Raw genomic sequence first — 16,537 nt, forward strand, 5'->3', positions numbered from 1 at the left:
CCCTTCTCTGCATCTTTTCCAATTCCAAGATATCTTTTCTGAGATGGAGAGACACTTTAAAGATGAAGTAATTTGTCCACAGTCAGTCAAGAAGGCTGGGGTAGAGCCAGGAACACATGCAAAATCTTCCGAGTCCCAGTTCGCTGCAGCTGTGGATGTCACCCAGGTTGGTATAATCTAATGTCACTCAAGACTAGTGTTACTTCAGGGGGAAAAGCAGAGGGAGATGGTAAACATGCAAAGAGCGAGCAAAGGTTTGCCAAACTTATACAAAGTAGTCCCATTCGTTGCAGCGTAACAGTGTGCTGGTGGAAGAATAGGGCAGCAGGAAAACTCCAGGACCATAACCAGGAATGAACTGAAACCATCCTCTATTAGGTGTTGTTTCCTGCACAGCTCCAGAGTCACTCCAGGGCTGCCGTTCAATTACTTTTCTTCTCTGGTGCCTCTTGAAGCATTTGACCACCACTATTTGGAGTGGGAGTGGTTCTGAGTCCAGCTTCTATGACACTTCCCTGGCTCTCGCTCTGATCCTATGTGGTGACCGTGTTATCCTCCACCCTATGCAGACCAACTTTGAACGTTTTCTTCTGGGTGAATTTCTGGATACAGCTTTTCACCTTGTATAACATTATCCATGTAAGGGGCTGACTGGGACTCATCCCTCCGCTACTGTATCCCTTTGCCACTGTTGGATTGTTCCCTAGAATATAGTTTCTAGGTCCTTGTCTAGTCTACTGTTAGATAACTCAGACAATGAGGTTCCTATTACCTCTCTTAAGAGACGGTTCAGACTCATGCACCTTACCCAGCATATTTGTGAAGTTATCCAACTGAAATGTTCCCTTTCCCAACTGCATCCTACTACTTCTAGCCATGTCATTTAATTGTCGTTTAGTATTTGAATACAGTGTCCTCGGTGTCCCTTGTAGTACCCTAAATAATTCCTCTCCTGCTCCTACGTGCTATGGTCATACAAATAAATAATAACATTTATGCCTATCAAATACCTGCAGACAGTTTTCATATCTCCTCTCTGTCATCACTCCATGAAGCTATGCACCTTCTTTTCTAGAAGGACTTGATCCTGTGAGGTGCTGCATGATCTCAAGGTTTGCTGAGGGTTCTAAGCAACTCACAGAAATGCTATGCATCCTCCAGGGCCGAGTCCTTAGGGAAAGGAATATGCACAGCTTGGCTAGGCTACGTATGCAGAGCAGACTCCAAATGAGGACGATGAGCTCAGCACCAGGAAGAGGAAATGGCAGAGACATTACTCAGAAGCCACCATTTATCTGGCTTTTGTACCATTATTGATAATAATTCAAGATGCACAGAAAACATGGATTTATTTATTAGGTCACAGATTGGAGCCACACAGCTGGCCAGCACGTATGGGTGACAAATTCAATTCACGTCACCTGCCACCAAATTCCCCCTGAAGGATGAGTGTACCCAGAGTCATTAGGAAAGAGAGGGCCTAGGTTACAAACTACTATATTAAAATGCTGCCCCCTGTTCTCCCAGCCGAGCCCTATTCACAGCTGCCATTCATCTTCTGCAGAACGCTCTGTCATGCAACTTCCACAATGAACCCCTCTGTGCTGTGGCATGTAACCACTGTGCTGCTCCTGCATTCACTGGTTTGCTGCCAAGCATTTCAACCAAGTGATTAATACATGTGTGCTTGTGAGCAGGCCCTGTGGGAACCGTGGCAGTTTATAAACATTCACCCGCAGAAGTGACAGGCAATTAGGGAAAGGGCCTGACCATCTCTCCCTGGCTAACAGGTCTACTGGGCCCTGTACAAATGAATGCTGCTAGTTTGCTTCATGGATCCTCTTATTCTGTGCCAGACGGGACCTGAATCCCTTCCAGTAGACACAGGGCCTGCTCCTGCTCCTACTGAAGTTAGAGGTAAAATTTCTCTTGACCTCAGCGGGAGCAGAACTAGGCTCTGTGAATCCAGTCTGGCCCCTTTCTTAGGCAGATAATAACCTGCTGTGCATATTACACCATTTACGTGCAGTTCATCATTTTCTATAGTTTAACCTCCTGGCCCCCCTCATCTTTCATATGGAAATGTGACCCACAAAGGCTACCTGCTTCAGCAAGCGCTGCCACTTGGATCGAGATGGTGTGTTGCACATGGCACCTGTATTGTTAGTGGACTGCATCTCTGTGTTATAAAGATGAAGCGGCAACCTCTTCTGTTTGATGCACATTACAGACCCAGTTCTGCCTCCAGTTATAAGGGAGTAAGTCAATAGGAGCTGGATCTGTGTCAGTGAGGACAGAACAAGGCCAGAAACCCGGCCTGTCAGATCCAGGCTTGTTCCCAATGTAGGGCTTAGGTGGGTGTTACTGAATCCAGACTCCTGAAGACATTCTTTGAACCAAATCCAGAGGGGACATAAATGCTGTTGTAAGTTGTACATTGCCAAGTCACTGCGAATTGGCACAAACTGAGGCACCCAAAATTAGTGGAGATTTGACAATTCAGGCCTAATGCTCTCTGAGTCACTCTCTCTCCACCTGTTACATGGGGATGATAATACTCACCTCCCTCCCTCGGAGAATGGGTGGATTTACTAATGTTTTAACAATATTTTGTAGGCAATGTGCATTATCCTAAGGCTAGGAGCTTGTTCCCTCACTAGTGAGTGTGCAAAGAAATCAACTCCAAGAAACCAGAGGTGCACATAACGTCAAGACAGGAAATACAAGTGTGGACTTAGAGCAAATGAAAAGCTCACCTTAGGGCCTGCTGGACCAGGTAGTCCAAAAGCCCCTGGCGGCCCTGGTTCTCCCTGTAACAAAGAGCATATGGGTTAGTTGTGTGGTTTCAAATGCTTCCATTCAATTTTGAAATGTTTAGAGAAGGTACAAAAAAGAGCCATCGCTGAAGGATACACGAGTATTACTGATGGAAGCTCCACATTGCCTCCAGTGCTTGCACTCCACATGTCATGTGAACATAAAAACATCCAAACATCCATACTGGGTCAGACCAAAGGTCCATCTAGTCCAGTATCCTGTCTACCAACAGTGGCCAATGCCAGGTGCCCAAGAGGGAATGAACAGAACAGGTAATGATCAAGTGATCCATCCCCTGTCACCCATTCCCAGCTTATGGAAAAAGGGGTAGCTCCTGAAGTCCACAGTGTGCTTTTTCTCAAGAGGAACCATAATGAGACCAGACCAAAGTAAATATACCATTGAAATATCTGGACATTCATTAGCTTTTTGCAGGCAGCTTCCTAAGCAACAAAATGTCATCTCCAGGGCTCATGCCACCAAGGATTTACAACTGGTCAGGCCTCTAGAGGCTACACCACAAATGTGATCTTTAACAGTCGGCCCAGTGCAATGAACCTATCATATCAGGGCAGTGGAAGGTTATGATGTTAGAACACCATGTCGCCATATATCACCCCCAGATCAGTTTCATGTACAAAATGATACAGTTGCATTGGTTCGGAAAGGTATTTTGGGATGATCTAATGACCTGCAATATTGGGAGGACCTCTCAAAAACCACTGCGGGTGGCAGAATTGGGCTACCTCCTGACACGGCATGACAGGGATAGGAAGCAAGAGAGCATTCTGCTGTGTACCCCTTCTCTGCTATTAGTTCATGTATATCTGACCTCCCAAAGGAATCATTTACCCAAGTTCTCCTAAACTGCAGCTAAACTACCAGCAGGGAACAGGTGTTACATGGCCGATGGATTCCTGCACCAGGCACAGCAAACAGGGAGGCAGACAAAGAATACAGATAAGCAAAAAGGAGGTAAAAGAAGAGGTTAAATGGGCAGACGATAGAAGTGGTTGAGGTAGGAGGTAAGAGGTCCAGAGGGCAGGGCTAAAATATTAGTGACAAGTTGAGAAAAGTACACCCATAAAGGGTGCTGGAAAATGCTTGGACATTTGTCCCCTTCTGCAACATTCAGGCTAAGGGCATTTTATCCAGCATGCTTGAGTTTCCTCCTGCAAAGCCTGCAGCTCTCCCCAAACCCTGATCTTTTAACAGCATATGCATCACCGAGAGATGTTCAATCCTCTGCTTTTGTGACTGGGATGCCAACATTGGCTTCCCTGTTGCCCTTATCCATTCAGCGTATGTCTACACTACAGGATTATTCCGATTTTACATAAACCGGTTTTGTAAAACAGATTGTATAAAGTCAAGTGCACGCGGCCCCATAAAGCACAATAATTCGGCGGCGTGGCATCCATGGTCCAAGGCTAGAGTTGACTTCTGGCGCGTTGCACTTTGGGTAGCTATCCCGTAGCTATCCCATGGTTCCCACAGTCTCCCCCGCCCATTGGAATTCTGGGTTGAGATCAGAATGCATGATGGTGCAAAAACAGTGTCGCAGGTGATTCTGGGTAAATGTCGTCACTCATTCCTTCCTCCGTGAAAGCAACTGCAGACAATCATTTCACGCCCTTTTTCCCTGGATTGCCCTGGCAGACGCCATAGCATGGCAACCCTGGAGCCCATTTTGCCTTTTGTCACTGTCACCGTATGTGTACTGGATACTGCTGACAGAGGCCGTACTGCAGTGCTACACAGCAGCATTCATTTGCCTTTGCAAGGTAGCAGAGACGGTTACCATCCCTATTGTACCGTCTGCCATTGTAAATTAGCAATGAGATGACGGTTATCAGTCGTTCTGTACCGTCTGCTGCTGTCATACGTGCTCCTGGCTGGCCTTCGTTGAGGTCAGCCGGGGGCGCAAAGACAAAAATGGGAATGACTCCCTGGGTCATTCCCTCCTTTACATTTTTATCTAAAAATAGAGTCAGTCCTGCCTAGAAAATGGGGCAAGTGTACTAGAGAACCAGTGTACCAGAGAACACAACCGCTCCGTGTCAGATCCTGCAGAAATGATGAGCTACATGCCATTCTAGGGGGTGCCCCTGCAACAACCCCACTCGTTGCTTCCCTCCTCCCCCAACCCTCCTGGGCTACCATTGCAGTGTCCCCCCATTTGTGTGATGAAGTAATAAAGAATGCAGGAATAAGAAACATTGATTTTTTAGTGAGGTAAAATGAGGCGGAGGCAGCCTCTAGCTGCTATGATAGTCCAGGTGGAACATTAAAGGGTGGGAGGGAGAGGAGCCCAGCCTCCCACTGCTATGATAGTCCAGGCAGTACAGAATCTTTTCTTTACACATGAAAGGGAAGGGGCTGACGGAGCTCAGCCCCCAGTTGCTATGATGAAGATGGTTACCAGCCGTTCTGTACCATCTGCCGGGAATGACCGGGAGTGATTCCTATTTATACCCAGGCGCCCCCGGCCGACTTCACTGAGGCCAGCCAGGAGCACTCACAGGATGATGAGGACGGCTATCAGTCATTTTGTACTGTACCGTCTGCCACAGGGGAGGGGAGGGGAGGGGAGAGGATGCTGCTGTTCAGTGCCGCAGCACCACGTCTACCAGCAACATGCAGTAGACATACGGTGACATTGAAAAAAGTCAAGAAACAATTTTTTTCCCTTTTCTTTCGCGGGGGGGGGGTGTAAATTGACGAGATATACCCTGAACCACCCTGGACAATGTGTTTCAACCTACTGGCATTGGGAGCTCAGCCAAGAATGCAAATGCTTTTCAGAGACTGCGGGGACTGTGGGACAGCTGGAGTCCTCAGTACCCCCTCCCTCCTTCCATGAGCGTCCATTTGATTCTTTGGCTTTCCGTTACGCTTGTCACACAGCACCGTGCTGTGGCCTCTGTCCATCATAGCCTGGAGATTTTTTCAAATGCTTTGTCATTTCATCTTCTGTAATGGAGCTGTGATAGAACAGATTTGTCTCCCCATACAGTGATCAGATCCAGTACAGTCCATGCTGGAGCTCTTTTTGGATTTGGGACTGCATCGCCACCCGTGCTGATCAGAGCTCCACGCTGGGCAAACAGGAAATTAAATTCAAAAGTTACCTGTCCACCTGGCCAGTGCATCAGAGTTCAGATTGCTTTCCAGAGCGGTCACAATGGTGCACTGTGGGATACCACCCGGAGGCCAATACCGTCGATTTGCGGCCACACTAACCCTAATCCGACATGGCAATACCGATTTCAGCGCTACTCTTCTCGTCGGGGAGGAGTACAGAAACCAGTTTAAAGAGCCCTTTAATCGATATAAAGTGCCTAGTTGTGTGGACAGGTGCAGGGTTAAAGCGGTTTAACACTGCTAAATTTGGTTTAAACCCATAGTGTGGACCAGGCCTCATTCCCCATTCCTACCATCTCCACAGGCTGGTAGCCCTTTGGGGTGAAACAAATGGCTGAGTTTTGTGCCTGCAGTTCTTAATCAACACAGCAGCAGCAAGTCCCAAATTGCAGCCCGCCAGGCGTCCCCCTTTCACAGCTTAATGAATTGTAACAGTTCTGCCCCTGGAGTCATTCAATATGCTTAATCCCTATGAAGTCCACAGTCTTTGCGAACATGTAAGGGACAATGCTGAAGTCATTAACTCCTGTCATTTGTTTCTGTTCCTGCTAAAATGGCCACACAAATCCCTGAGGCACATCCCAGTCAACAGAGATTGATTTCCACTGCCTGGCTCACGCTGAAAGGAAAGAATTACAAGGAAGGAACAACAAAGCTTACGGTTTCTCCTTTCGCTCCGTCCCTCCCGGGGGGGCCAGGTGAGCCTGGGGATCCCTGCAACACAATGAAACCAGCATCAGCATAATATTAACATCAGCTGAAATCACAAAGACATGAGTAATACAGCAAGGGAAGAACAGGCGAGAAGGAAGATCACTTCACCGTGAGCACCTACTGTTTACAGTCTCAAGAGGATGCACTGCCAACATTAACACTCCTTGGTGAGCAAGTGAGCTGCTAGGGACTCGCCAATACCCTTGTTCATTTAACTTATTTAAAAAGAAAACAATATAAAACCACTGGAGTAATAACACGTGTAACCTTGCCATCTTATTACTGTCACCCCTTGTGTTTCCAATCCCGTTTCAGTTGTTTGTCACTTGCCAAATTTTAACCATTCAGGTCAAACTGTTCCATTCCAGGTATCTGCTTCAGGCAAACTTTTTTTTTTGAAAGTTTCAGCCAAAAAGGGTCAGTTGTTTCCAAGAAAGCAATTACAGAAAAATATCTTGTTTGACCCATCTTAAAAACATTCTCAGCCCTGTTTCGCTGAGATGTTCTGGTGCCATTGGAGCAGGGACTTGAGATTTCATGGGAATGGATGCCACCTTTTGATACTCCTGTAAATAACCCCTTTGGCCAGCTCATATGCCCCCAAACCTCTCAGTTTGCACATGCTCAGTAGACATTATTAGAATCTGGCTGCTAATTTCTCCAAAGATTCCGATTGAACACTGGAGAGCTAATTCAAGAACAGTTATGCAATTGCTGTTCTGGGCTATTTCCTCATGCAGAGTCTCCCTGAGTCTCAACATTCCTTTGCTGTCAGCCAGTGCTAGGAATCTAACTGGTAAAATGTGTACCTCATGTCCTTCTACTGGCTAGCCCACATAGGAGATGACAACTTTTTACTGCCAACAGTTACTCTGGAAGCTCAAAAGTCAGAAGTCTGTGCTGTGGATTTAAAAAAGATTGACCTGGCTTTTAAACCAGTGGTTCTCAAACTTTTGTACTGAGGACCCCTTTCACATAGCAAGCCTCTGAGTGCGACTCCCCAATCTTTATACATTAAAAACACATTTTAAAATAGTTAATGCCATTATAAATGCTTGGGCAAAGCGGGGTTTGGGGTGGAGGCTGACAGCTCGTGACTGCCCACGTAATAACTTTGCGACCCCCTGAGGGGTCACGACCCCCAGTTTGAGAACCCCTGTTTTAAACCATGTGGGAGACAATGTGGTTGCATGTGATGGACTTTCTGTTTTTTTGTTTGTTTGTTTGTTTTTCAGTTTGCTTGTTTAAAAACCTAAGAAATCACATATAAAAATACATTAAAAAATATTAAGGTCGCAAAGTCAAGCACTCAGAAGTCCCAAGTTGCAAGAATTAAGGTTGCCTATGCATATATTACCTGGGAAGGTTGCCTTTGTGCATACGTACACACACAGAGATGTACTGATACAAACACACCACACAGTACCACTACATTAAGAGCCAGAGTCTGCCACCCTTAATCATATTTCTAGTCATTTACTCCATGAGTGGAACCATTGACTTCAAAATATATATTTGTGGATGAAGGTATTAATCAATGTGAGACAGAGAGACAGAATCTAACCCTTTATTTATTTAACGGCATACATGGCACTTCTCAGGGGTTAATAATAGCTGGCTTCAGCAAAGTATGTATTGCATATACATAAATTAAAGTCATTTCTTTCATTATCAGATTTCATGCAAACTGAACCTTCACGGAGAGCCTTAGTTTGGAATTTCTAATGTGGGGGAGGGAGAATAGATCAGATCTGCTCTATCTGAATGATACCCTAATGAGACAGAAATCCAGCAAATAGCAAATTTGATGTTCAAGGCAATCATTTGCCCAGAGAGGTCAATATACCTGGGAAGGAACTGCTGTTTCCTGACACAAAAGCGTACAACATAGGTAAGAAGATAGTTCCTTATCAGCAAAACCCCCCCACCCAGCCCCACAGCCACCACTTTCCTTCCCTTTCCTTTTCAAAATGGAGGAATCAGGAAACAAAATCCTCTTTCCTCACTATTTGTTTTACATGATGGGGCAACGCTAGCATGGATGAATGGAGGTGTCTTCTTTCCTCTTTGTATCAGTCTGGCAAGTGGTAGCCAATCTGCATGCAGGATTTTGGCACCCAGCTCCTCCTCCTCCTCCCAGAAGCACCCAGTACATTGGCTCCTAAGTGGATAAAAGCCTGAGCCATGTCACTGAAAGCATTAGAAGAATAAGATAGAAGGTGGCTCTGGCATACCAAGCAGAAGAGCGTTTTCACCTGGGATCTCCGTGAACCCCAGGATGTCTGCCTAGAGCAAATTGCATTAGTGATTTAAGTGCCCTTCCAGTTTGAATGATCATTTAACAGCCCCTCTCACATTCCTATTCTGAGAAAAGTGAAGGAATACACCTGTCTCCAGAGGCAGGTCTAACAGTGTGCCTTCAATGGGGAAGCCTCACTCAGCCCTGCCTGGTGCTACAAAGTTACAGCCTGGAGGCTGGTAGATTTCCACTTTCATTGTTAACCCCGCCCAGTTGCTCTCCATCCCTCAGAGCAGTGGAAATCACTTGGCCAACTCAAGGGCTGGATCAGCAGCTGCTGGTGCCTTAACAAAAGTACAAGGGCGGATTGTGCTGTCTGGTTCAAAGCTGTGCTTTGACCAAGTGAGTGTTTCAATCTTTGAGAAAAAATGGGGAACAGACTGGGCATTAGAAAAGCATCAGGCTTGGTCTACAGTTAAGTTTAACCACCACAGCTTGTCATTTAGGACAGTGAATAAAATAACACCCCTAACTGACACAGCTGTGTCAGTAAAAGCCTGCTGTAGACATAGTCATTCCAGCAAAAAAAGTTCTTAGCCAAATATAACTTATTTTGCTTGGAGAACTGATATAAATTATACCCAGAGACTTTCCCCCCAACCTCCCCAGTATAAACTGTGCCTATACTCAGAGGGTTTGATGGTACTGTAGAGATACTGGAAAATCCTTTCTAGTGTAGACAAGGCCTTAATGAGTCAATACAATAGTAATTTAATGACCATAATGTTCTGATGTACTTTGCATAACAGAAACACAAAAACATTACACAGGTTTTTCATTGGGGATGGATGGATGAATTTTGTTCACTTGTATTCATTTTTTAGGCTGGCATTCACCCTAGCTAAATAGAGGGAGGGATAGCTCAGTGGTTTGAGCATTGGCCTGCCAAACACAGGGTTGTGAGTTCAATCCTTGAGGGGCCCACTAAGGAATCTGTAGCAAAATCAGTACTTAGTCCTACTAGTGAAGGTAGGGGGCTGAACTCAATGTCCCTTCCAGTTCTAGGAGACAGGTACATCTCCTTTCTTTGTCTTTTTTGAACAGGGTCTATGCACCACTTACATCCCACTGAGGTCCTGAAAACACGACTTAAAGAGGGCATACTGCCTGTACTGGCCCACAGCAGAGAAATGAATTTCATCCTTAATGAAGAGAGACAGTTGGTTGACTTATCTGTCAATCAAAAAGGAGGCAAGGGAGATAAATTGGTGGTCCTGCCCCTTAGAGACACACTTTTGAAGTACAGCACATTTCCTGTTTAGGACTAAATTATGTGTATCATAATACTCACTTGTAGAATTCAAAGGGTTTATTGAAAGTAACAACTTCACCACACACAGGCATGACTCAAACTTCCTACTAAGATCCCCTCTCCCTCAAGTCAGATACAACAAAATATACAAGACAACAACTTAATGCTAAGATCAAAATACAGCACTCTATATTTGTGGAGACGCTGTCTACCCTGACCATTCCAACATTTCATGTGAAGTATATTGAGATCCTGGGGTAGACAGTGCTACAGAAGTAACTTGAATGCAGCTTGTCATATGCGGCTGGGATCATCTAGTTCAAAGGGGGGTTCATCATAAAGTTTATATCAGAATGTATCTGTATGTTGAAACAAACTGATTTAATACAGGAAGGGAGGTGGCTTGCAGGTGTAGGGAAGGGTCAAGGGATGAATTTGAGTTATTTGTTAGTCTCAAATCCTAGACTGCCAATGCAATGAATACTGAAATAGAAGAATAATCCCTCAGCGACTTTTTTAAGCTAACAAGTCATGTTTATCTGCCTTTATCCCATTCACTTGCAACTCCTCACGGAGCTGCCAAGTTTACAAACATGTCTTCAGCTTGAAAACAGCTGTGGCCTATAATCACATATTTTATTTGAAACTCTGGATTGTGGCCTATGATAATGGAGATGGGAACTATCTAAACAGGAAAGTAATGGCAAAAATCAGCCCTAAACATGCGTTTAGACTGTAATTAGCCCCGCTGCCTTCCAATTCAAACAGTAATTCACTTGACTTTTCCTTCAGTTATTCATTTTATACAGATTGCATGGGGGGAATGTTAGACAGCACATATTCTATATCCTGTTTGTTGTCTCTGTCACACAGGCTCCTTTTTTATGTGGAGGTGCCTCTTCTTTTAATAAAAAGGAAACTGAATTTCTGACTGAGTCACTCCAACATCAGTAAAGGTGCCTCCTACACTGGCATTGGGAGTCCTTCAAAAGTCAGTCAAATGAGACGAGGTGAGTTAGAGGCTTGGAACAATCCTCCTCTGGCACTGTCATGGACTGGGTGAGCTAACAGTTCTTTTCCATGTCTCACTTGTAAGATTCTGTATTTGGCAAGGGCACATTCACCACGAGTGCCACCAGTCCCCAGTCCAGCCCGGTGGTTGAAAGTAACATTCATCTGTACTATATCCAAAGTCCTCTTTGCAGTAAGGTAATGGTCACAGTCCAGTTGAGAAGAATCTGCATAACCAAACCACACTGCTAATTGACACTCTCTGTTAGAAAACCATGAGCTGAACAAGAAAGGGAAATGAATTATTGTCTCCCCCCTACAGATGGTCTCTCCAGCTCAGGACTGAGGCTCGTTAGATGAGAATTGTGGGGAATTGCGCACTGCTGTGGTTCATATTATAAACTGTTTTCCAGCTGAGAGCGGGCTGCAGGGTGCCATCTGCTGCCTTTCTCCAGAACTATAGTCACGTCAGTAATTTTTTCATAAATTGTGCATGTTTTTATTAGTATTTTCAAGGCCTAGAGGAAACTTGTTGCAAAGATGGAAATTCAATCCGAGTCGCCTGAGTCTCAATCTAGTTAGTGCCAAGGCCACTTCTTCCTCTCTCCTGGTTCCCTGTCACGCATTTAATCCATTAGACCAGTGGTTCTCAACCAGAGATACACATACCCCTGAGGGTACACAGAGGTCTTCTGGGGGGTACGTCAACTCATCTAGATATTTACCTAGTTTTACAACAGGCTACATAAAAAGCACTAGCGAAGTCAGTACAAACTAACATTTCATACAGACAGTGACTTGTTTATATTGCTCTATATACTATACACTGAAATGTAAGTACAATGTTTATATTCCAATCAATTTATATAAAATTATATGGTAAAAATGAGAGTCAGCAATTTGTCAATAACAGTGTGCTGGGACACTTTTGTATTTTTATGTCTGATTTTGTAAGCAGGTAGTTTTTAAGGGAAGTGAAATGTGGGGGTACGCAAGACAAATCAGACTCCTGAAAGGGGTACAGCTGTCTGGAAAGGCTGAGAGCCACTGCATGAGACCATGTAGCTTTGGAAGGACATGAGCACTTTCCCCTCTTCCTCCTCTACCTTTTTGTTTTTCAGAGGTAACAACCTGTGAATTTTGGAGTGAATGAGGCTTTAAAAATTTGTCACAAAACAGCCAACCCGTGGAACTATTTCCATGCAATATTTCATCAACATTTTTAGAAATTTCATTAAACTTTGTGAATGTTCTGTGAGGTCAAAGCCAGGTATAGTTAGATGCTTGAGATTTTTGCCGTGGACATTTCACCCAGCTCCACTTTCGAAAGCTGCTGACCAGAGGTAACACAGATGACTGCATTCTTGAAAGCATGGGTGCAGAATTGTATTAGCTTAATGAGGTTAAAACCCTATTAATATCTTGGCAGATTTCACATCAAAGCTTGCATTGCCTTATGCTTCTATGGGAGACCAGCAATTCATCTCTGCTAAGAGTTTGTTTTAGATCATTCGTCCAAAAACAAAACGAAAAAAACCCCACAACAAAACCAAACAAAAGAACAGCCCACTTCAGTCACTGCACTTCACTCTGATTTAATAAATACAGAAGACATGTGGTCTGATTTTCAGGGTTCAATGAGAGCTACAGGTGCTCTCAGACTCATTGAAAAACCAAGCTGTTAATGTACAGGAATTGATAAAAGGCTGGCTAAGAACCCTTACCATATTGTAAACAGATACCATCATGTTTCATTCATTGCACAGGGAAATTACACAGAGCTCAATTGTTCCAGAAGGCTCAGCCCCACTGGGCACACATGATGCCCCCAGCTGGAGCTCCATGAGACACCGAGCCTCAGGGAAACACCAGGGCTTCTGGAGTTCCTGGGGAGAGGAGGTGCTGCATCATTTTCCGGCAGGTCCCTTGTGCGCTTCCTTATGAGTATGATGGAAAGATCACGGGCCAGATCCACCTCTGCATCATCAGAGTGGGACAAAACAGCCAATGTGAACCAGTGATTTTGGCCCATGGCCTTTCCAATGACTGTACAGCAGGTAGGGGTAGGCGAATGAGGTAGCTGGTTACAGCTTCCCAAATCTGTAGTTAGCTCTGCACTGGACCTGGCCCCAGCAGAGTTTAGAGAAGTCTAGGAGGTGCATTAAAGTTTGCCGTGCCAGTAACGGTCCCCAACATACTATCCATCTCCCCCACCCTGACCATTCCCTCTCGCAAGCCCTTACCACCACCTACCATAGGGATTCTGAAAGAGGATGATGGTAGTGGCATAGAAGTCACCTCTGCCAGCTCTATGCCGGATAGTAACTCTTCCACATCTAGGATATCCCCTGTTGTGAAGCCAGTTTCTACCCCTTTGCACAGTAGATGGTGCAAAGAAAGTGAAGTGAGAGAGAATATTTGGGTCTAAGTATTTCCGTGTGCACTGACTGAGCTCATTACACTATCTGAAACGACTCCATTCAACAGCTCCGAGATCAATTGATCACCGTGTCTAAGAGTTTCAAAAGTTAAAGAAAAAACTCTGGCACATTCATATTGTTTACGGACCTATTTCTGGCTGAATGTACAGAAACCGAGGCCAAAGATCAGCTAGAATTGATAGACTTACAGTCCTCCAAAGCACTCTGCTTTTCCAAGTTTTGTTGAGGAAAATTACTAAATTTCTACAAGTGCCAGCCAGAGCTCTGTGAGAGAACGGCTGTTTGTGCAGGCCCCTTTGGAAGCACTTACATTTCTGAAAAGGCCCTCTGCTTTCTATGGTTCTGAACAAACACAACACCACAACAGCAGAGTGGAGTCAAATCTGCATTCCACAGAGCATGTGGCCAGGGCACAGAGAGAGCCAGACATGAAGGGGTTTGTTTTTAGAGTGGCAGTGCCAATATTTCCTTTGCTGCAGCTTTCCCTGCAGCTCTCAGGGCAGACTGGGTCAAAGGAAGTCGGTGGAGTAATGCCAGCAAAGACTATAGCTAATTGTGCCTGTGTTTTGTTAAACCCTGAGTGTACCTACAGTGCCTTGTAAATAGTAATCACTCTGTGTGTTTGTCTCTGATCAAATCCTATTTAAATCGACAGGCTCCTGCCAAGGACCTTGGTGCTGAAAAAAGTTAAGAAAGAGGGTAGAGATGGCATTGTGCTATGTACCAAGCTGCCCTTGGTTCAGAAATAACAGAAATGGACACAAGGGGCCAAACTCCAAAGACAGTGTTATCCTATTCTGGATGGGTCACCCTGCCTCTGACAGATTCTGGAGAGGGTCTGTCCTTTTCCTGGGTAACTTGTCAGACCTATAAAGCCTCATCGAACTGAATCACTGCCCTACTGCTTTGTCCCTGCAGATGCACGTTAAAAGAACCTAAATAAATAAATAAATAAATAAACCCCCCAAACAAACCCAGGAACATGTTTTTGTGAATGTTGTGAATGTGAATGTTGTGCCACCAAAAATAGATATTTGGATTCAATATGAAATGTGACATGTGACAAATAGTGAGCAGTTGTGTGACATAACGTGCTCTTTGTCTCTAGGTAAAAACAATCCTCGCAGCTTTCATCTGTCTTCGCTCAGGATCAAAGCTTCCGTCAGACAAACAGCTTGCCAGGTACTGGATGGTGAGTGTGCACTGAAGTAGAACAAGAACACGGTTGCCTTTAGCATGACATTGATTAATTTGTATCGTCCGGCCTATAAATAGCATGTGGCGATTGTAGCTGTGCAGCTCCCAGATGATTTGTCAGGTACCAGGTGGATGTTTTGCCCTGTCAGAGAAACCTATTAACTCACCTTGCCCAGCTTCCCTAGGGACACCATTTCTGGCTTTTTTTTTTTTTTTTACCCAAAGGTTTTTGTCGTATGTTGCACCAAGTCCAAAATGAATATGTCATACAGAGTAGGAAGTGGACACACCTAACAGGTCTCTCTGAATTTAGGCCCTGATTCTGCACTTTTGTCCACATGGGTTGAAGCTGTGTCCCAGTGATTTGCCACAATACAGCCCTGAGACCTGGTGCACTTAAGGCTGCCCAGGGTAGACTCTTGCCATAAGTTTGTGAACTATTCACGGTAGACCCAGTCTCATTGGTCTGTATTGGTCTTGCCCTGTCAGAGAAACCTATTAACTCACCTTGCCCAGCTTCCCTAGGGACACCATTTCTGGCTTTTTTTTTTTTTTTTTACCCAAAGGTTTTTGTCGTATGTTGCACCAAGTCCAAAATGAATATGTCATACAGAGTAGGAAGTGGACACACCTAACAGGTCTCTCTGAATTTAGGCCCTGATTCTGCACTTTTGTCCACATGGGTTGAAGCTGTGTCCCAGTGATTTGCCACAATACAGCCCTGAGACCTGGTGCACTTAAGGCTGCCCAGGGTAGACTCTTGCCATAAGTTTGTGAACTATTCACGGTAGACCCAGTCTCATTGGTCTGTAAAGTACTATATGCTCCTCTGGGGCTGTAAAAAGAGTTGACCATAATAATGTGCACTCCTCCACTGAACTGATAAAAAATGTTTCTGATCAAGGCAATGGCTTCCTAGCAGAGTCTTTTTGTGTCCCATTCTTGGTTTGTTACCCAGAAGCATCAGACAGGCGACTTGGCAGCTTTTTGCTGATGTAAGAGAGCCCAGACGGTACTGACATTTGAAGTTACAGCATCTCAGGTTAGTGTGGCCGGGGCAGAGTGATCTATCTGCCCTACCTGTCAGAGTTGCTATTTTTAACCTCTAAAGGGGAAGGTCAGCCTGGCAGCAAGCTTGGATAAGGGGTTTGTCATATGCAGAAGGAAGACCTGACTGCCTAACTTTATCAATCAACTGGAGTATATGACACTGCCTCTGCTCTTCTTCCGATCTTATGAATGGATAAGGAGAGGGGAAACTTGGCCATAAGAACAGGTTTCAAAGCTCTTAGTCAGGGGAAAGATGGCAGATCACATGTGATGGGGTGATGCCTTTGACTGACTACAGATCTGCTGGGGGTGACAAAGATCTGTTTTGTGCAGCACCTCTGAAGGCTGTAATTGACTAGAATAACAGGCTCATTTTATATTCTACATGCATATTAGCTGGTTAGGAAGGCTCTTTTCACCTGTTCTTGACAAGCAGCTAATCCATACCTGTCAGTCGTAATACTGTGTTAAAGAGCATTCTGCATCCTGGCCTGTTTATCAGTGACTGAATCACAGGAATCTCTTTTACAGAACTCTCACCAGAAGAAGAATGGAGAGATGCAAAAGCTTTCTGATACTATTCGTTTTCACACTCGGAGCTGAGTCTGGCAA

The 16,537-nt window shown here is 44.8% G+C and overlaps 1 protein-coding gene across 1 annotated transcript in view; it reads right to left on the bottom strand.

The window, feature by feature from the left end:
• The window catches only part of COL22A1 (collagen type XXII alpha 1 chain), a 327,940-nt gene that overhangs the window by 149,788 nt on the left and 161,615 nt on the right, over positions 1–16,537 (bottom strand). The window contains 2 exon segments of the mRNA XM_030553879.1: positions 2,757–2,810; positions 6,622–6,675. Of these exon segments, the coding sequence (XP_030409739.1) occupies positions 2,757–2,810; positions 6,622–6,675 (108 nt within the window).

Source organism: Gopherus evgoodei, chromosome 2 (genome assembly GCF_007399415.2).
Source record: "Gopherus evgoodei ecotype Sinaloan lineage chromosome 2, rGopEvg1_v1.p, whole genome shotgun sequence".
Lineage (NCBI taxonomy): Eukaryota > Metazoa > Chordata > Testudines > Testudinidae > Gopherus > Gopherus evgoodei.